We start from the raw sequence: 20,161 nt of genomic DNA on the forward strand, positions 1-20,161 counted from the left end.
TTTCAGCGTGGCAAAATGTCAGTGTTGGAAATGGAAGACTCATCTGTGAAATGAGTTTGAGCCATCCAGTCTGTTTCTTCAAGATTGTAGATTCAAGGATGAAGCTACCACTGGTTAGCACTAAGTCGGCAACTACTTAGGCTGCAGTTGTGGAAATGACAGGGAGGGGAGGGTGCCTGTTTGTGTTTGCGGCTGAGATGATTGTTGGGCAGGTTGGAGGGCATGCAAAACTCACAACTAAAATCTTTATTTCTGCACTATACTAGTTGTTAAAACCATAGCAGCACTTCTCTGCTTCACGACTGAGGGAACCATTTTGCAGGTAGCTGTGTGATATCTCCCTATCTGTGGCCAGTTTTCAAGGCCAGACATGATGAGTAAACAGGTGTCACTTCTGTTGAGGTGGAAACTGCTAGGTAGGAGATTCATTAAATAACCATATGTAAAGGCTTCAGTGCTGCATCAACTATTGCTTTGACAGGTTGGCCAATTTAAAATCTTCCATGTGCCAATACCCTGAGCTAATTGCCCCTAATGGCTTAGTGGGCTAAACGCAGCACATTGTGTGGTTCTGGATCAAGATTCAGGAGGTGCCCAGGTTTGATTTTTAATTTCCACTGAAACACAATCAGGGCATCGGTTCAAGTGCTGAAACTGACCTGAGAAAAGACTCATCTAGTTAATTTCCAGGGATTCCTGCTAGGAAAACACATTTGTAAATGGCAAAGTATGTGACTGAATTGTGCTCCACAGTCAGCCTGTTGATGCTTGCTGTCGAGGCTTACAAATGAGGAGTAGCCACTTAGCAACATTCTTGAGAGCAACTTGCAGCTGTGTTGCTAACTGTATCCCAGTATTTAAAAAGAAAAGATGAAAAAGCCCCTGTCCATCTTACTGTAACATCAATCAATGCAGGTTCTTTGATGCAAACACGTAATTGTCTCAGTGTAGCATCTTTTCCTGATTCCTTGAAGTTTCTACTCTATTGTACTGTATCTGGCTTGAATATGCCTAAAGGAGCTTCACTCTATCTGAACTGAGCTAGGAGTGCTCAATGAGAAGTGTAGAGGGAACTTTACTCCAATCTGTACTGTATCTCACATGGAACTGTTTGATTCTGGCACTGTCTGAAATGCAAAGTGTTCTTTCAGCATTAACATTGAGTGCAAAATCCTAAAAAAAAATGTAATTTAAAAAAAGTTTAATTTGCCACTGATCTTTGATGTTTGGAGAGAATTTATTTCTGGTGATTTGTGCAAAAGATTTTAGATATGCAAGTCTGCCTTTTTAAACCTACATCTCTTCCCCCTCCACCCACCCTATCCACAACCTACCCCTCATTCCCACCAATGCCTACCACTGGGCTAAAAATCCAACAGTTTAAACTCAGTGACTGTGTCTTTTTAGGGTCGAAGAACAAGCATGTGCTCACCTCACGAGCATCAGGTTGCTCAAGGGCCGTACAGCATCTACAGGCAGGCCGCTTCCCCCAGCATACACCAGGTTTGTAGGGTTAGCAATAGGTTATGACAGATCACTGACTATTTTAAAGCTACAAAAGTCTTCTAATTTGAGATGTGAGGTGGGAGTCCATAGCCCAGCAAGTCATGGTTGAGAGAAGGGTCTTTTTGAGGCTGCAACCTCTTGTAAGGGATCTGACCCCTGACTGTGAGGCAGCCTAATGTCTTGGAGAGGCTACTTGTGAAGAACGTGAGGTTTGTAACTTCAGACTGCCTGTGGACAGGCTCATAGGACAATGTGATGGTGTACCACTGTGTAATTTTGAATCATCAAATGACTAAACATGAATAAACTTTAAATAATTTTTTTCTCCCCCTCCCCCTCTCACCCGTCTCCTCTCTCTCTCTCTCTCTCTCTCCTTTGGCCCTTCTCTCTCTCTCTCGCTCGCCCTTCTCTCTCTCTCTCTCTCTCTCTCTCGCCCTTCTCTCTCTCGCGCGCGCGCTCGCCCGCCCGCCCTTCTCCCCGCGCGCTCGCCCGCCCGCCCTTCTCCCCGCGCGCTCGCCCGCCCGCCCTTCTCCCCGCGCGCTCGCCCGCCCGCCCTTCTCCCCGCGCGCTCGCCCGCCCGCCCTTCTCCCCGCGCGCTCGCCCGCCCGCCCTTCTCCCCGCGCGCTCGCCCGCCCGCCCTTCTCCCCGCGCGCTCGCCCGCCCGCCCTTCTCCCCGCGCGCTCGCCCGCCCGCCCTTCTCCCCGCGCGCTCGCCCGCCCGCCCTTCTCCCCGCGCGCTCGCCCGCCCGCCCTTCTCCCCGCGCGCTCGCCCGCCCGCCCTTCTCCCCGCGCGCTCGCCCGCCCGCCCTTCTCCCCGCGCGCTCGCCCGCCCGCCCTTCTCCCCGCGCGCTCGCCCGCCCGCCCTTCTCCCCGCGCGCTCGCCCGCCCGCCCTTCTCCCCGCGCGCTCGCCCGCCCGCCCTTCTCCCCGCGCGCTCGCCCGCCCGCCCTTCTCCCCGCGCGCTCGCCCGCCCGCCCTTCTCCCCGCGCGCTCGCCCGCCCGCCCTTCTCCCCGCGCGCTCGCCCGCCCGCCCTTCTCCCCGCGCGCTCGCCCGCCCGCCCTTCTCCCCGCGCGCTCGCCCGCCCGCCCTTCTCCCCGCGCGCTCGCCCGCCCGCCCTTCTCCCCGCGCGCTCGCCCGCCCGCCCTTCTCCCCGCCCGCTCGCCCGCCCGCCCTTCTCCCCGCCCGCTCGCCCGCCCGCCCTTCTCCCCGCCCGCTCGCCCGCCCGCCCTTCTCCCCGCGCGCCCGCCCGCCCGCCCTTCTCCCCGCGCGCCCGCCCGCCCGCCCTTCTCCCGCGCGCCCGCCCGCCCGCCCTTCTCCCCGCCCGCCCTTCTCCCCGCCCGCCCTTCTCCCCGCCCGCCCTTCTCCCCGCCCGCCCGCCCTTCTCCCCGCCCGCCCGCCCTTCTCCCCGCCCGCCCGCCCTTCTCCCCGCCCGCCCGCCCTTCTCCCCGCCCGCCCGCCCTTCTCCCCGCCCGCCCTTCTCCCCGCGCGCCCGCCCGCCCGCCCTTCTCCCCGCCCGCCCGCCCTTCTCCCCGCCCTTCTCCCCGCCCGCCCGCCCGCCCTTCTCCCCGCCCGCCCGCCCTTCTCCCCGCCCTTCTCCCCGCCCGCCCGCCCTTCTCCCCGCCCGCCCTTCTCCCCGCGCGCCCGCCCGCCATTCTCCCCGCCCGCCCTTCTCCCCGCGCGCCCGCCCTTCTCCCCGCCCGCCCTTCTCCCCGCCCGCCCTTCTCCCCGCCCGCCCTTCTCCCCGCCCGCCCTTCTCCCCGCCCGCCCTTCTCCCCGCCCGCCCTTCTCCCCGCCCGCCCTTCTCCCCGCCCGCCCTTCTCCCCGCCCGCCCTTCTCCCCGCCCGCCCTTCTCCCCGCCCGCCCTTCTCCCCGCCCGCCCTTCTCCCCGCCCGCCCTTCTCCCCGCCCGCCCGCCCGCCCGCCCTTCTCCCCGCCCTTCTCCCCGCCCGCCCTTCTCCCCGCCCGCCCTTCTCCCCGCCCGCCCTTCTCCCCGCCCGCCCGCCCGCCCTTCTCCCCGCCCGCCCTTCTCCCCGCGCGCCCGCCCGCCATTCTCCCCGCCCGCCCTTCTCCCCGCGCGCCCGCCCGCCCTTCTCCCCGCGCGCCCGCCCGCCCTTCTCCCCGCCCGCCCTTCTCCCCGCCCGCCCTTCTCCCCGCCCGCCCTTCTCCCCGCCCGCCCTTCTCCCCGCGCGCCCGCCCGCCCTTCTCCCCGCGCGCCCGCCCGCCCTTCTCCCCGCCCGCCCTTCTCCCCGCGCGCCCGCCCGCCCGCCCTTCTCCCCGCGCGCGCCCGCCCGCCCGCCCTTCTCCCCGCGCCCGCCCGCCCGCCCTTCTCCCCGCGCGCGCCCGCCCGCCCGCCCTTCTCCCCGCGCGCGCCCGCCCGCCCGCCCTTCTCCCCGCGCGCCCCCGCCCGCCCGCCCTTCTCCCCGCGCGCCCCCGCCCGCCCTTCTCCCCGCGCGCCCCCGCCCGCCCGCCCTTCTCCCCGCGCGCCCCCGCCCGCCCGCCCTTCTCCCCGCGCGCGCCCGCCCGCCCGCCCTTCTCCCCGCGCGCGCCCGCCCGCCCGCCCTTCTCCCCGCGCGCGCCCGCCCTTCTCCCCGCGCGCGCCCGCCCGCCCGCCCTTCTCCCCGCGCCCGCCCGCCCTTCTCCCCGCGCCCGCCCGCCCGCCCGCCCTTCTCCCCGCGCCCGCCCGCCCGCCCTTCTCCCCGCGCCCGCCCTTCTCCCCGCGCCCGCCCGCCCGCCCTTCTCCCCGCGCCCGCCCGCCCGCCCTTCTCCCCGCGCCCGCCCGCCCGCCCTTCTCCCCGCGCCCGCCCGCCCGCCCTTCTCCCCGCGCGCGCCCGCCCGCCCTTCTCCCCGCGCGCGCCCGCCCGCCCTTCTCCCCGCGCGCGCCCGCCCGCCCTTCTCCCCGCGCGCGCCCGCCCGCCCTTCTCCCCGCGCGCGCCCGCCCGCCCTTCTCCCCGCGCGCGCCCGCCCGCCCGCCCTTCTCCCCTTTGTTAGTATAACCTTTATTCTCTGTCTTCTGAAGTCTTGAGATTAAAGGTGTGGCTTCAGTACCTTCTGCAGTTCCCATCTGTTGACAGAATAAACTAAATGCTCCGCTATATTAAGGTTGCTTGAATCCATCCATATTAAGCCTGGTGTTTTACTGCACACAGTCTGTGCATGGGATGTCATGTACTCGGTCTGCGCTGTACATGAGAGCTCGCAGTCATTCTACAGGGCAGCTTTAACCTGGCTGGCACTTGTGGGCATCCCTGATATGGTTAATTCTAATGGGAGGTCCACTTGTTTCCCACTGGCAGACTGCAGTTCCCCAGGACAAAGCCAACCCTGCCCTGGCTAATCAAAAGGCTCCGGTGGGTGAAGACGAAGACGAAGCCTGGCGTCAGCGGCGGAAGCAGTCCTCCACTGAGATCTCTGCTGCTGTGGAGCGGGCGAGGAAGCGGCGCGAGGAGGAGGAGCGCCGCATGCAGGAAGAACGGCGGGCTGCCTGTGCAGAGAAGCTGAAGCGCCTCGATGAAAAGTTTGGAGCCTCTGAGAAACGCCAGAAGTCTGAGCAGGAGAAGGAGGAGGCATCAGAGGAAAAGGAGAACGAAGAGCCCGTGGGCTCCAATAAACGGCAGCGAACAGCCAGCAGCAGCAGCTTTGAAATGACGCAAGGTACTTAAATTTTTAAAAATTATTCTGGGAATACTAGCATCCTGTTTATCAATCTTCGCTGCACTCTTTCCCGCCCCCCCCCCCCACCCTCCTTCACTGGGTCCCACACACTATTCTCCAACTGATCACCCAAGTGACCCTCTGCATCATTTTGTGATGTGCAAGTTTAGTAATTGCCTCTATTTGCCCCCTTCCCTCCTCCAAAGGAAGGCTGAAATGCCTCCACGACAGCCTGACTAGAATGGGGAATGTGCTGCGCGAGGGAGACAAAGATGTGTGTTTTTCCCAGCTTCATCCAAGTATGTCTTTAACGTCAAACTTGGCCACCCTCCACCGTTGTCCTGACTCCCGGCTGTTGGACTGGAAGCGTCTCGTGTGAGCAAGAGCCCTTGGCTTTGATCTGGTTGATGTTTGCCGGGAATTTGTCTCCTGTTTTACAGACAACTGTGATCCATACAGCAGCTGTCTGCTTCGAGCCTGGGACATGCCTAAACATCCTGGAGGGACCAGAGTGGAAGAAGTTGGATTTAGTACCAATTTTTTAATTTTTTTTTTTTTGCCTTTTGCTTTGCAGCTGAACCCCTACCCCCCCCTGAAAAGGAAACCGTTGAAGTGAAAGAGGAGGCAGGGGCGGTAAGAGTTGAGTCCAAGGTGGAAGCAGTGGTACCAGGGAGACAACCTCAACCTTCCCAGGGCTACTCCAAGTACCAGAAGTCATTGCCACCCAGGTTTCAAAGACAGCAGCAGGTAAGTTTCCTATGATCTAGTCATGGCAAGCAAACTCTTCCATCCTGCGTTTAAGGCCGTGTGTGATTGAATCACACAGGTTGCCTGTATTGGAGCAGTTTACATGGAAAACCAAGTTAAATGCTGCTAAATTTCTTTAGGTTTCATTGTTTTTAATGTAAACTAATGAGTAATCTGTGGGCACTGCCCATGCACAGTTGATGAAGAATACATGACTGCATATAGTGAACACTAATCCTAGCCAGAATGGAAATGATTGGTTACTCCTCCCTCAAAGTCAATCATGCTGCAAGTAACTGCCATTGATCTTGTGTGCATAGTTTGTATGGAGCTATCGACGGTTCCCCTTAATACCATGAACTAGTAGGATAGATAGAAACTATTTCTGCTGCTTTGTGGTTTTAGTACTAAAGCATAGTGAAAAATTTACAGCCAGATTCTTTCAGGAATCAAATTAGGAAGCACGTTTACACAGTGTGGTAAGTTTGGAACTCCTTACAAACAGCAGTTGATGCTAGGTCAATTGTTAATTTTAAATCTGAGATTGAAGAACTTTTGTTAACCAAAGGATTTAAGGGATATGGGACAAAGGCAGGAGAATGGAGTCGGATCATCCATCAGCCATGATCTAACTGAATGACGAAACAAATTCAAGGGGATAAATAGAATACTCCTGCGTTCCTATGTCCACCTTTTGCTGGATTAATCACCTTGTTTGTGTTGGGAGACTTTTCTGCAGTTGTGGTCACAAGCTCCGTTTGCTTGTAGAGCAAGAGATCTTGTAAATTGACTCTGGCCTGTGCTGTGCAATACTGCTGAGTCGTAAGGCCTGCCCTGGCACTAACTCCAACACTTGTAGTGTATGTAGCCCTTTGGGGGTTTTCTTTTTACAAGGTGATGACTCCATTGGGAAGAGCTCATATACTTGCTATGATGCTGCCTTGTGAGCTGGAGTTTGCAGCTACCTTGATAGTTGATGTAGCAAGACCTGGTTGGAAGAAAAGTGTGATCAGGAAGTAATGTCAGGGGAGCATACTAGGCAAGATTTTTAACCAGCCTTTATTTGAAGACCAACTTGTCAACCAGAGACCTCTACTGGAATGTGCAAGTACAAAGATCAAGCGAGAACAGCATTAGGCTTGGCTATGATGCCTCTTGCAGTCAAGAGTCTGCCAACTCTCACTGTAAATGAGGGATGGTCTGCTGAACCAGAGACAGGCCATGAAACCGTATTCCTGTAGCCGCCTCTTTTTTAAAGTCAAGGAAAAGTACCAAGTTGTTCTAGGTCTTTTTAAGGCGTAGTAACTTTATCACCACAGCACATGGCATTATTTGTAGCTTGAGTTTTATCTTTAAAATTCAGGAGCAGCTTCTTAAACAGCAGCAGCAGTGGCAGCAGCAGCAGCATCAGCACCACCAACAACAGCATCAGTCTTCCCAGCAGACCCCTCCACAGCAACCACCACAGCCGCAGCCTCTTGCCATGGCCCCGTCAGCGCCTATGCACCCACAGCAGCAGAAGCCCATGTACCCAGGTTCCATCGGCCGTCCACCGCCGCCTCCAATGCCCCCAATGGGCTACGACCCGCGTTGGATGATGATGCCTCCATACATGGATCCTCGCATGCTGCAAGGCAGACCCCCAATTGACTACTTCCCACCGGGTGTTCATCCTTCGGGTAAGTGGGGAACTCCCAAGTGGGGGGAGGATTTCCCGTGCTCTTCTATGTTTTTTAAATGCTGGAATCACATAGCAGGTTGTACAATTTTAATTGGAGAAACTTGCAGAGCTTGCCTTTGAATAATGAGCCAAGCCAAATCGCTTACCCTCATTGGCATTGTGTTTATGGCAAAGCAGTTTGTGCTTCAAGTCATCCTGCAGTGCAGTGATGGCTGTTGGTTGTCCCAAATTCAACTAATCTGATGTGCAGTTTCCAAAAGGTGCAAATGTGGCTTCGTATTTCTAGCTGCAGACTTTCCTCTATGTCCTTGGGCTGAGGGGGTGGCAGAGCCCATTTCAACCACATGCAAACCTTATTGGCCCCTAGTCGTCATATCATAGCCCCACTGGTTGGTATATTGGCTGGCAATGTTTAGTCTTCAGAAACAAACATGAAACTACCTCACCGATTTTGTGTTCTGCTGCCTTTCGCATGGGATTTGTTCTTACTCAGGACTGCAAAAGTAATCTGTTTGGCAGTCATGCAATTGAAACTACAGCATGTGAAGCAAATTCTCATTAAAACCTTCCCCTCCATAATAAACATGGAAAGATTTACAGCACAGAAGGGGAGGCCATTCAGCCCCTGTCTGTACTAGCTGAAAAAGATCTTCTCACAAGAAAAGAGCTATCCAATCTAATCCTACCTACTCACTCTTTGTCTGTAGCATTGTAGTTTAGGATACCTCAAGTGCTTATCCAAGTGTTTTTTTTTAAATGGAATTAGGATTTCTGCCTCCACCAACCTTTCAGGCAGCGAGTTCCAGATCCCCATCACACTCTGGGTGAAAAGAAGTACTCTTCAACTTTCTTCTAATCCTTCTACCAAGTGCTTCAAATCTGTTTTTCCTTGTTATTGACCTTTCTGCAGCGGGAAATATGTTGTTCTTATCCATTCTGTCTAGGCCTCTCATTATTTTATATACCTCAATTAAATCTTCCCCTGACCTCCTGATTTCTAAAGAATCTTTGTGTATGCCCTGCATGCAGGTTCAGGGGAGATGGTGGAGTGGGAGATGGAGTGGTGGTAATGTCACAAGGCTAATGTTCTGGTGAGGTGGCAGCTGGTAGAATTTAAATTCAATTAATAAATTCTGGAAGTGAAAGCTAGTCTCAGTTTCATGGTCACCATTACTATCATCGATCGTCATAAAAACCCAACCGGTTCACTGATGTCCTTTTAGGGAAGGGAATCTGCTGCCCTTACCTGGTCTGGCCTACATGTGCCTCCAGACCCACAGCAATGTGGTTTGACCCTTAACTGCCCTCAGAAATGGCCTAGCAAACCACTCAGTTCAAGGACAGTTAGGGATGGGCAACAAATGCTGTCCTTGCAAGCGACACCCAGATCCCATGAAAGAATAAACTTCAGAAAAAAAGGTTCCTGGACTACTACTCATTTGACAGCACATACAAAATTTACTCTCTCAGACTGTGTTTCACAAGACACCAGGTTCTTAAAGTTGATGCTAGAAGAAAATGATGCAACATTAATCACTTGGCCATATTGGGCCCAGATGGGAAGTGCAATAATCTGATTAGGTTCCTGTTTCATTTGAGGGAAAGAATAGCAATGCAAAATTCCCTGTGGAATTGTCAGAGCTTGTATCAGAAGAGGTAAAAGGAGGAAATTGATGGAAAACCTCTTGGTGGTTTCGGCTTACTGGTCCCTGTATTACCGAAAACTGTCCTTTTCACTTTTGGTTTTATATTTGGATCTTACGGGTTCACTTTTTTTTAACTAGAATTTTTGGTACCTTGTGAAAATGGCATGCCATTAGATTAGACACTGTACAAGAGCAGGATGGACTACATCTAGATTAATGGCTATTTTTCTTTTTAGGTTTAATGGCTCGTGAGCGTTCAGACAGCGGTGGTTCTGGATCTGAACCCTTTGACCGACACCCTACGAGGGGTACGCCTCCTATTGACCCCAAGTTGGCCTGGGCTGGCGATGTGTTCCCATCGGCAGAGATGCGACCTTTGGCTTCACCTATAAGACCACATGAGGAAGATGACAAAGGCTTGAGGTCTGTTCAGATGCACCTCGGATGTGACTGCTTTTTTCTTTAAGTACTACATGGCAATGCGTAAATGTGCCATGTGTGTGAAATAGAGGCATACCAACCTGAAGGTGCCTGGCATATAATTAGTTAGCTGCTCTCTACCTGGGCTCTGCACTTGGATTCAGCATGTCTAGGCAATGGCAGGGCTACAACAGTATTGTCAAAGGTCCTCGTTGCTGATCATTAGCTAATCACTTCACCATTGATGTCAGCTGCCTGGTCCCTAGGCTGTGGAATTCCCTCCATCAGTCTCTCCACACCTCGACATCCTTCTCTTCCTCTAAGATGCTCCTTAAAAATTCTTTGCCCAAACCTTTGACCATCTGCTTTAATATTTCCTTACGTGGCTCGGTGCCAAAGTTTGTTTGTTAATGGCTCCTGAGTAGCACCTTAGGTTGTTATACTATGTTGAAGACAGCAATTTAATGCAAGTTACGCAAGACAGCGAGTAGTGGTAGATGCCAACTTTTGTGGTCAAAGATTTCAGAAGAAGTACTTTGGCATCAGACACCCTCTAGAACCTCAGTGAACGGCACACCATTAGAGGGGCATTAGAAACTCTGGGTTAGTGGTGGTGGTTGATGTATCTTCAAGAATGTCTCATATTGAGACAAGCTGCGCACATTCCTTGACTGTCTTGATGATAAAGCTAGTTCTCTTCACCGTGTGGAAGGGAGCTCACTGCTTGTCACTGGGTTTGAGAAACTAAATGTGGACATTAACATTGCAATAATTTTCTTTCTAGATTCTAAGAACAATTTAAAGATTCCTTATTCACTGTCAGCTTGTGCAGTTTTAACGGATATTTTCCCTACCCGATTATTCTCATTCAGATAGCCTAGTGGGGAAGGATAGAACTGGAGCCTAATTTTCACACACTTAAAACTTTTTTAATTGCAGAGACATGCATTACAAATGTGCACCTCCAACCCCAGCAAACACGGTTTCTCCTATATATAAGGAGCCCAAGTAAATCCCCAGTTGATATCTAGCACCTAGATATAATTAAGCTCTCAATTAATTTACAGTTGACGCCTCTAACCAGGGTTCAGTGGCTAAATACAACTTGGTTACTGTATCATTAAGACCAAAGTTAACAGATCCCAGCCAAGACAACAATAGTGGAAGTAGTGAAACGAGATCGGGGACAGTTCAGCCAGGCTGTCTGTCTTTGTTGGGAATTGTGGACTTGCAAGGAAGATGAGACTGGGTTAGCTGTGATGTTCAGCGCACGCACAAAGTCCCTTTCCAAATTCCAAACAGATTACTGACACTCCCTGTTTAAGCTCCAATAAATACTGTTCATTTGGATGGGCGAATTTGTTGAGGTGTCATTTGGGAGGGGTTAGTGCTGAGGGAAGGGGCAAGAGTAGGGCAGCAGGCATGTTTAAGTGTATAGTGTCCATGGTGTTATTTTTGATAGTCCAGTACTATCTATTATAAATGGCTATTTGACACTTTATGCAGTGTAACAACTGCAACAATATCTGTTCCTCATTGACTTTTTTTTACACACACAGAAGTGAAACCCCACCAGTCCGGCACCGAGACAGTGGACCGCCTCAGTCTTTTGTGAGTGGTCTCCAGGTTTCAGAGAGTGGGCCTCGACATGTTCCCCAGATGCAGCGATATCCACTGATCGAACGCATGGATGAGCAGAGACAGACCCCCTGGCAGAATTCCCTGCCCAGTGTTCAGGCAGAGCTGGAACGGGATAGACGGGTAGAGATGCCTTCACAGCTTCAGCATTCACATCCACAGCGCAAGACAGAGCAGGAGTCGATGTCTCTCCGCAGAGAAACTGCCCAACTGCAGCACGAAGACAAAAAGATAGAACCGCTTGTCATGCATGTGTCTCGAGAATCCAGCCAGCTTACTAATACTGTGAAGAAGGCAGGGCCCCACATTCAAGCCCCAGAGGTTCTACAGCACAAGGAAGACCACGCTGCCAAAGAGAACAAGCAGGATGAGAGCAGGAAAGGAGACAAACCCAGCCGTCAGGATGTGCACAGACCTCAGCGGAAGGAACCAAAGACTGAAACCCGTTGGGGTCCGCGGCCAGGCAGTAAAAACCGTGATGATATGGGGGACAAACCTGCTCGAAGAGCCGGCCCCATCAAAAAGCCAGTACTGAAGGACATGAAGCGAGAAGACAGCGAGCAGGAAGTGGAGAAGGGAAAGTCTTCATCAGGAGAGAAAGTTATTGTCAAGGGGAAGGACAAGTCACAGGAGTCCAAATTTGAGGCTGACCCATCAAAGCAGGATTCTTCTGCAAGTTTGAAAGTGAGCCAGTCTGGCCCTTCTTTGTCTGCCTCCAATAAGGCTTCGCAAGGTCCCCCCATTTCCAATGTGCAGGATGACAGAGGGAAGGCCAAGTCTTCTGGAAAGGATCAGAGGCCTGAGAAAATGAAACCTTCCAAACCACCTCCAAAGGACTTCAACAGTGGCCCTCCACCCCCTCGGCGGAATAGAGAGCGGGATCATTCGTTTGACCGCAGCTATTCAGGACGGGGCCGGGGCAGAGGGCGCGGTGAATTCTTCTCGCGGGGCAGGGGCTACCGGGGTGCCTACGGCGGCCGGGGAAGAGGTGGCAGGGGCCGCAGCAGAGAATTCCGAGGCTACAGGGAGCCCATGTACAGAACGGAGGAAGGTGGCCCGAAGGGCTCGTTCAGGCCAAGGAACCCCAGTGAGACACGCAGCGAGGGCTCGGAGTATGAAGAGATTCCCAAGCGACGCCGCCAGAGGGGCTCCGAGACCGGCAGCGAGACTCATGAGAGTGCCAGTGATGTAGCTCACTCCGATAAGGAGGTCTCTTCCAGCTCCAAAGAGGCACCCAAGGAGTTCAGAAATTCGGATCACGGACGTTCGGACAAGAAGAACAGATCTGAGCCCCCAAAGTTTAGCGATAAAATGCCTCCCCGCCTCAGTGACTCTTCACGTGGCAGAATCTTCACCCCACGCGGAGTGCCCTCTCGGCGAGGTCGGGGAGGTATGCCCCGTGGTGGTGGTGGCGGTGGCCGCCCTCAGCAAGGCGGCTGGGGGCCTCCTTCAAAGATGTCCCCCCCCAAGAAACAGCCTTCCAAAGAGCAGGTGAAAGCCCCAGAAAGCAGACCCACTGACATCGCCCCGGGCAAAGAAGTGGAGAAGAGCCTCTCCGAGAAGCCGCCGCCACAGGTCTGCGAGTCCGTCGTGCCCGAGGGGCAGCCTCACCGGACAGAGAGACCCCTTGATAAACCGCCGAGGAGGCGGCGTCACGGACGCTCCCAGCAGCAGGACAAGCCGCCACGGTTTCGCCGCCTGAAGCAAGAACGGGAGGTGGCTGCCAGAATGAACGGAGAAAGGAGCCTTTTCCCAGCCGAAGCCTTGCCACCAAACCCGCCTCCCAACCCGCAAACCGAGGAGATCAAGGAGGTCATGCGCAACGCAGCCGGCACCAAATCCCCAGACCTGTCCAACCAGAACTCTGATCAGGCCAACGAGGAATGGGAGACCGCTTCCGAAAGCAGTGACTTCACAGAAAGGCGGGACAAAGATGGCATGTTTGTGAAAAACGCCCCCGGAGGCATCAAGTCAATCGATCCCAATGCTACTCAGAAGAAGGAATCGTCCAAGCGCAGCTTCTCCAGCCAGAGACCTGGAATGGACCGACAGAATCGGCGTTCGAACCCAGGGGATTCCGGTAGCAAGAGCAACCGAAATAGTGCCGGCTCTGTCAGGAACGAGAAACGCAACTGGCCCTCTCCAAAGAATAGGAGGTGGGTGAGCTATGGTGTGGGGATTGGGATAAGGGAATCACAGAAAGCTGAAGGTTTTTTAAAAAAGTCATGATCTTATTGAATTGCAGAGCAGGCCCGACCATTATTCCGCACTTCAATTTCTTGCGCCCATAACAAATTGTGCTTTCGTAACAAATCAAGAATGCAAAATCTAGGGTCTTGGGTATGGATACTGTAGTTGGTCCTGGTTATCTGGGATAGAGAGTAATTGAAGAAATCTGCCAAGATTCCTAGTGTTAATGTCTGTTCAGTGACTCCTGTAAGGAACTACTTATGTAAACTTCAAGTGAGGACAGAATTGCACTTTTCCCTGATCTCCCCTGACTCCCTATCCACCCACCCACCTCCGTAATAGAGTATTGCTGACACTTAATTGGATAATATTTGAACGAGATGACAGTGTGGGGCCAGGGTATTTGCACCGGACAGTGGGATTAATTTTGGCTTTCTTTAGCAGAAAACTGATGCTGACGTTTTGGGTCAAGTGTTTTGTTCTGTGCTGTAAGTTTGTACGGTTCTAAGTGTCTAGGCTAGCACAATACTGGAAGTCGCTGATTGACTGTGAAACCATATCGTGGTATGAATCAGTGACCTCGGCAAAGTGGGACAGGAAGAGATTAATCTGTCTGTACGTCACTTAACCTTGTTGACTAGGTGTGAAAATTTATCAGGCTGTTTTAGCTTTCAGTAAGCATATTCAGACAAGGGCATACGGCTACACTGTAAAGAGTTTGAACTGTTGTCTTGACAGGCCAGTGGAAGAACGGACAGCTCCCCTCCCTGCAGCTCTTCCTCAGAATGCAAGCGCAGTGTTCAGAGTGGACAGGATCATCCCCAGCGATTCTGCCGCCATCCAGAAAGCCATTGCAGAAGTCAACAGCCGGCACAAGGATCGCAAGCTGGTGCCCAGCAAAATGAAGGAGAAGAATGACATGCTGACACAGTTCGATCTGAACAATTATGCAAGTAAGTCCATAAAAATGTTCTGTAATTGGGTGTGTTGAGACAATGTGTTTTGGTTTGAGTTTATTCTGAACATGTTACTGCCCATCCCTTTGAGAAGGGGGTGGTGAGCCAACACCTTGAACTTCTGTAGTCCACCTGATGCAGGTGGTATAAGGAAGGAAAATCCAGGATTTTGACCCAGTGACAGTGGAGGAATAGGGATATAGTTCCAAGTCAGAATGGTGAGTGGCTTCGAGGGGAACTTGCAAGTGGTGGTATACCCATACATCTGCTACCCTTGTATTTCAACGCGATGGAGGCCGTGGGTTTGGAAGGTGCTGTTAAAGGATGTTTGCTGAGTTGTTGCAGTGCGTCATAGATGGTACACACTGGTGGAGGAGGGAGTGAATGTTTAAGGTAGTGGTTGGGGTGCTGATCAAGTGGGCTGCTTTGTCCTGGATAGTGTCGAGCTTCTTGAGTGCTGTTAGAGCTGCACTCAAACAGGCAAGTGGAGAGTATTCCATCATACTCCTGACCTGTGCCTTGTAGTTGGTGGACATGTTTTGGGGAGTCAGAAGTTGAGTTACTCTGCAGAATTCCCAGTCTTTGACCTCTTGTAGGCACAGTATATGGCTGGTCCAATTAAGTTTCTGGTAACCTCCAGCATGTTGATGTTGGGGGATTCAGCGATGATGATGCCTTTGAACTTTAGGGGGAGATGATTAAGTTCTCTCTTGGTGAAGATGGTCATTGCCTGGCGAGCACATGAAACTTTCACTTGATGGAACAAACCTAAATTGTATTTGGTAATTGGTTGGTGATTCACATTTGATGATTTGTTAATACATCATTTAAAATCTTCAGTGGCTGCGTAAAATGCTGCAGTGCGTGGAAATTAGCCATACAGATGAGGAAGAGTCTCAAGTTTGTCTTCGAGTTCTGTGGTGAGTTAGCTGATTTCAGCCAGGATGGTGGTTTCCAAAACCCTGGGTATAAAGTTGGGCGAGGGTCCCCAAAAAGGGGTTGGCATTTCTAGGAAGAAACTAAAGAGGAAAAGAAAAGGTTTTGCCTGTACAATAGGGTGGCTGGTCGATTTTATTATTTGTGGCTTACTCCTTGAGGCGTGACAGAATGGGAATTGTTCACCACAGTGCTACCGTCTCCTATCTGTGTTCAAGTATCAGAACTTCGCTCTTGTAGTTATCTGACGCCACGACAAGATTACGATCCTGTATAGGCCTTAACAACAATCCAGCAATAGTACTAAAGACTTAGTCTCCAGGACTAGCTGCGCCCGTAGCCAAGCTGTTCCAGCTGCAACACTGGCATCTACGCAGCAATGTGGAAAATTGCCCAGGTATGTCCTGCACAAAAAACAGGACAAATCCAACTTGGCCTATTACTGCCCCATCATTCTATTCTGGATCATCAGCAAAGTGATGGAAGCGGTTGTCGACACCGCTATCAAGCGGCAGTTACCTGCTCAGTGACGCACAGTTTGGGTTCTTCAAGGGCCACTCAGCTCCTTGAAGAACATTGAACAATACTACACTAGAAATTCAGCTTGGGTTATATATTGAAATGCTGAAACATAGAAGGAGGCTATTTGACCCAGCGAGTCTGTCAAAAAGCAATCTAGTTAGCCTCACTCCCCAGTTCTTTCCCCAGGGTTGGAGGGGTGGGGGTTTCATCATTTTAGTCATACTGACTCCAGTCAGTTTAACTTCTGAAGTGTAAAGTCTAGAATGCTGCAAGTTGTTTCATCCTACTCTGGAAGAAAGAGTCTTTTGACATTGTTGATAATGTGGACAGTGGCAGCAGTATGTACCGATTACAAGATGCACTGCAGCAACCAAGGCTCCTTCGACAGCACCTTCCAAACCTGTGACTGTACCACCTAGAAGAGCAAGGACAGCAGGTGCATGGGAACACCACCACCAAGCTCCCCTCCAAGCCACGTGTCATCTGATTTGGAATTATATCACCGTTCCTTCACTTTGGCTGGGTCAAAATTGTGGGACTCCCTCCCTATCAGCACTGGATGGACCCGCACCAGATGCACTGTAGCAGTTCATGGTAGCAGCTTACCGCCACCTTTTCAAGGGCTGTAAGGAATGGAAAATAAAAGCTGGCCTTGCCAGCAACAACCACATCCTGCGAAAGAATAAAATAAAACCACAATCAAATTGCATTGAAGCCCCACAAACAGCCATGAGATAAATAACCAGATAACCTGTGTTAATGCTGTTGGTTTGAGGGGTGACTGTTCACACTGGGGGAACTCCCCTGCTCTTTTCATATTGCGTTGGGATCTTTCATGCACTGTCACAGCACTTCAGATGCTGCAGCACCTCCTTGGTGCTGCAATGAAATGTCAGCTGACATTATATGCTCAAGCCTATGAAGAAGCTAACTACGATTTTTGGAGTGAGGTAATGGTGACCTGTATGTCAATTTTAGGTGTATTTTGAGTCCCTGTTTGCCTCCCCAATATAACTTTCTATTTCATGGAACAGCTCAGAAAGAGGCCATTCGACCCATTAAATCTGTAGGATTTGGTTTAAAAACCATCTTTTCTCTTGTTTTAGGTGTGGTGATTATTGATGATCACCCAGCAGCTTCTGCAGATGATGAGTCCATATCTCCCTTAAATGACGGCTTCACCCGTGTTCTTTCAAAGCGACAGAAGAGAATCCTGGACGATGAGCGCCGCAAAAAGGAAGAGCATCTGCTGCAGGTAACTGCACTAAGGCAAACTCACGTCAGGAGCACAGTGCATGTTTAAAAATTATTCTGGAGAACTGATGGTGAGCAAACGTGATGAAGCCACAGGATAGTCTCATTGCTGCGGGCAGGGTGAATGTAATCAGTTATGTTACTTGCTTGAGTCTGTGATGAGCAGAGTACATATGCGGAAGGTGGCTAAGGACAAGATCGTGCTTGGCTGTAATATTCTCCATGGGGTATCAGTATTGGAACTCCTATCCTGAATAGAATCAGGGATACAGAAAAAGAGGGCACAAAATCAAGGGGGTGCAAGAATCTAATTATTGATATATTTGTGCAGAGTTTGAAGGCGGTTGTAATAAATGACCTCGCTATCTGAGCGTTGTTGCTGTTGGGTCTGTAATCCAGTCAATGCACATATTGGTGCCGATTGCCATGGAGTTAGTAAACTATTTCAGCGAGGCAACAAATCTGCCAGGTTTTACTTGATGCTGCCTCGTTGTACAGTGTACCCGCAGAGGAAAATTGGCAGTGATATCTATGGCTGAAAGGGTTAGGAAGCTATAGAGAAATTGAAGTACAGATGCGTTTAATGAAAAGAAATTGAATGTAGCTGCTCATTGCCCCCTTCTTCTTCCGCCCCACCCCCACCCCCCCTCCCCCCATCCAAGTAGACTGCTTGGACCTTCTGGCTGAATGTGACAATGACTGACAGATAACAAAACAAGTGGGAAACGGTGCTTGTAGAACCTGAAACCCTGTGAGCAGAGACCATTTGCTGTTTTTTGCCTTCTGCTACATGTGAATGAGATGGAAGGCCTATGACTGCGAGCTAAGTTTGGGAGGTGGAGAGGGAAGTGGCCAGGCACTAAGGCATTGTATTCTGAGTGATATGTGTTGGGTAGCTTATGGTGTGTGATTCTTCCTAATGCGTGATGTACTTTTCATTCACCAGAAGGCTGGTAAAATTTGTGCAATGGATCCTCTGCATCCTTCATTACCCGGCTTCCCCAAAAAGCAGTCGAAGAAGGTGACTCTTTCAAACATCGAGTCTGAAGAGAGCTGCAAGGGTCAGACTAATGCAGCTGATCTGGGAACCCAGATTTGGAACAGCACACGTTCCGGTATGTGTCTCTGTATTATAAACAAGAAGGTAACATGCGTGTGTGGATGTGAAACTTCAAATTTTTTTTCTTTACAATCAAAACTTCTCCCGTGATCCATGTGGGAACCTGTAAGTAATTGAAGCTCTGACGAGGGAAAGAACCATAAAAGTAGGGCAAGTTATTTATCAGTGTATAACACTTGCGCATCATGTTGCAAGAAATGCCTTTGCTTCCAAGCACAGCTTTAATTCTGGCTGCAGTTTTTCATTAAAATGTCTCAGGCACATTACCAATTGCCTTGCCCCACATGTGACAAAAAAAAGTATGGAAAATAATTAATACTAACCTAGTTAAAACAGCTGTAGGAGATCTCCAGATTCCTGCCTTGTGGTTGGGTCAATAAATCATGAGCCAGAGTTTCAGTTCCTCATAACAATTGAATTAATCCTGTTGGCAAGTGGACATGTGTGAATTATAGATGAGGATAAACTGGGTTTGATCATGATGGCCCCCATCCAATAACCTTCAACATTTGCTGCCTCCAATCCCACTTGAATAATATTGCCAGGAGCTGTGTACACTGATGGATTGACAGCCCAGCATGTGTCTGAACATTCGAGAAAGGTGTAATATTGTTTTTTTTTTTAAATAGGGATCTTTGCAGCATTTCTACAGTTGGGCGTTTTAATTTTCCTGATGTTCTCAGTCAAGTTTTTGGATCCAATAGAGGTTTACATTGCAGGAGCAAACCATTTGATTGCATTTCCTGTCCTTACAATTCAAAACGCAATGCACTTGAGTGCGGTTGGGAATTTAATTTTACAGGGAAAATTGGGTTGTCATCTCTGAGTCAGTGGGGAGCCTCTGAGTCAGATGGTTGTGTGCTCACATCCCATTCCAGAAATTTGGGCTCCAAATCTCGGCTTTCAGGTGAGTTGTTAAACTGAGGACCTGTAAAAGATTTCTAAGCTATTTTAGAGATGAGATGGTGAGTTCCCTCCACTGCCCCTCAACCAAAATCACTATATAAAATAGATTATCTAGTCGTCATTACATTTGCTGTTTGTGGAACTTGCTGTATGCAAATTTAACAGCTGTGTTACAAGAGTAACTACACTTCAAAAATAACTTAATTGGCTGTGAAGCACTTTGGGATGTCCTGGGGTTATGAAAGTGTTGTATAAATTTCTTTATAGTGAGTCTTATACGCACTCCTTTGGTGATCCAAGTACTGGATACTTGGCGCCAGTGGCTACAGCTGACTCCCAATTAGAAAATGGAGTTCAGTTCCAGCAAGGGCTTAATTCACCCAGAAGCTTCAACATTGTCCAAATCAAAGACCCTACCTGACCTGATAATCAAGCCCACTGCATGTAAAGGCTATATCTAAGGTGCATAAAAATGGTTCAACACAGCAATCAAGAAAAAAACAGAAGCCCCCAACTGTGCTGGGTTGGGGTGGGGGTGATGGAGTGTGTGTGATTTTGCTCTAGATATTGAGTGGTTTCAACTGTTTAAAAAAAAATGTTTCCCAATCTTGCAGTTGGCTCCCTGACTCCTCCAGCAGCCTCCGGTCTGGATACTTGGATCAAACCTCTAAATGTCTTTGCAGAGGCAGCCAGTGCTGAGGTAAGAAACATTCCCCAGGCACTTGCAGTCAACGTGCTCCAGTTGCCTTATTCTACTAAGAGGTATTTATTTCTGGAGTAATCTGCAGATGCAAGCATGTAGCTGTATTTTCTGCAACCTGTCTGTTTGACAGGCCAAGGTAGACAGTGAAGCACTGGCAATGGACATCATCTTCATTACTTAAGTGGAGCTAGTTAGCCTTGTTGGTAGTTCAAGCTCCAGTTATCAGGGAAATATCTAGAGGAAAGCACAGTGGCACATGGGTGTCCCTGGGGGACAAGCTGTGCAAT

At 51.1% G+C, this 20,161-nt stretch overlaps 1 protein-coding gene across 4 annotated transcripts in view; it reads left to right on the top strand.

The window, feature by feature from the left end:
* The window catches only part of LOC144695683 (protein PRRC2A-like), a 121,105-nt gene that overhangs the window by 54,866 nt on the left and 46,078 nt on the right, over positions 1–20,161 (top strand). For 3 of the 4 annotated variants that reach the window (XM_078566620.1, XM_078566624.1, XM_078566621.1), the window contains exons 12-21: positions 1,408–1,503; positions 4,798–5,155; positions 5,730–5,902; positions 7,266–7,581; positions 9,466–9,652; positions 11,209–13,443; positions 14,216–14,430; positions 16,998–17,146; positions 18,092–18,260; positions 19,786–19,871. In XM_078566620.1, coding sequence (XP_078422746.1) covers positions 1,408–1,503; positions 4,798–5,155; positions 5,730–5,902; positions 7,266–7,581; positions 9,466–9,652; positions 11,209–13,443; positions 14,216–14,430; positions 16,998–17,146; positions 18,092–18,260; positions 19,786–19,871 — 3,984 coding nt within the window. The remainder of the gene's footprint in view (positions 1–1,407; positions 1,504–4,797; positions 5,156–5,729; positions 5,903–7,265; positions 7,582–9,465; positions 9,653–11,208; positions 13,444–14,215; positions 14,431–16,997; positions 17,147–18,091; positions 18,261–19,785; positions 19,872–20,161) is intronic. The other variant, XM_078566623.1, reaches the window with a different exon arrangement.

This window comes from Cetorhinus maximus, chromosome 21 (genome assembly GCF_964194155.1).
Source record: "Cetorhinus maximus chromosome 21, sCetMax3.hap1.1, whole genome shotgun sequence".
NCBI classification, from domain to species: Eukaryota; Metazoa; Chordata; class Chondrichthyes; order Lamniformes; family Cetorhinidae; genus Cetorhinus; species Cetorhinus maximus.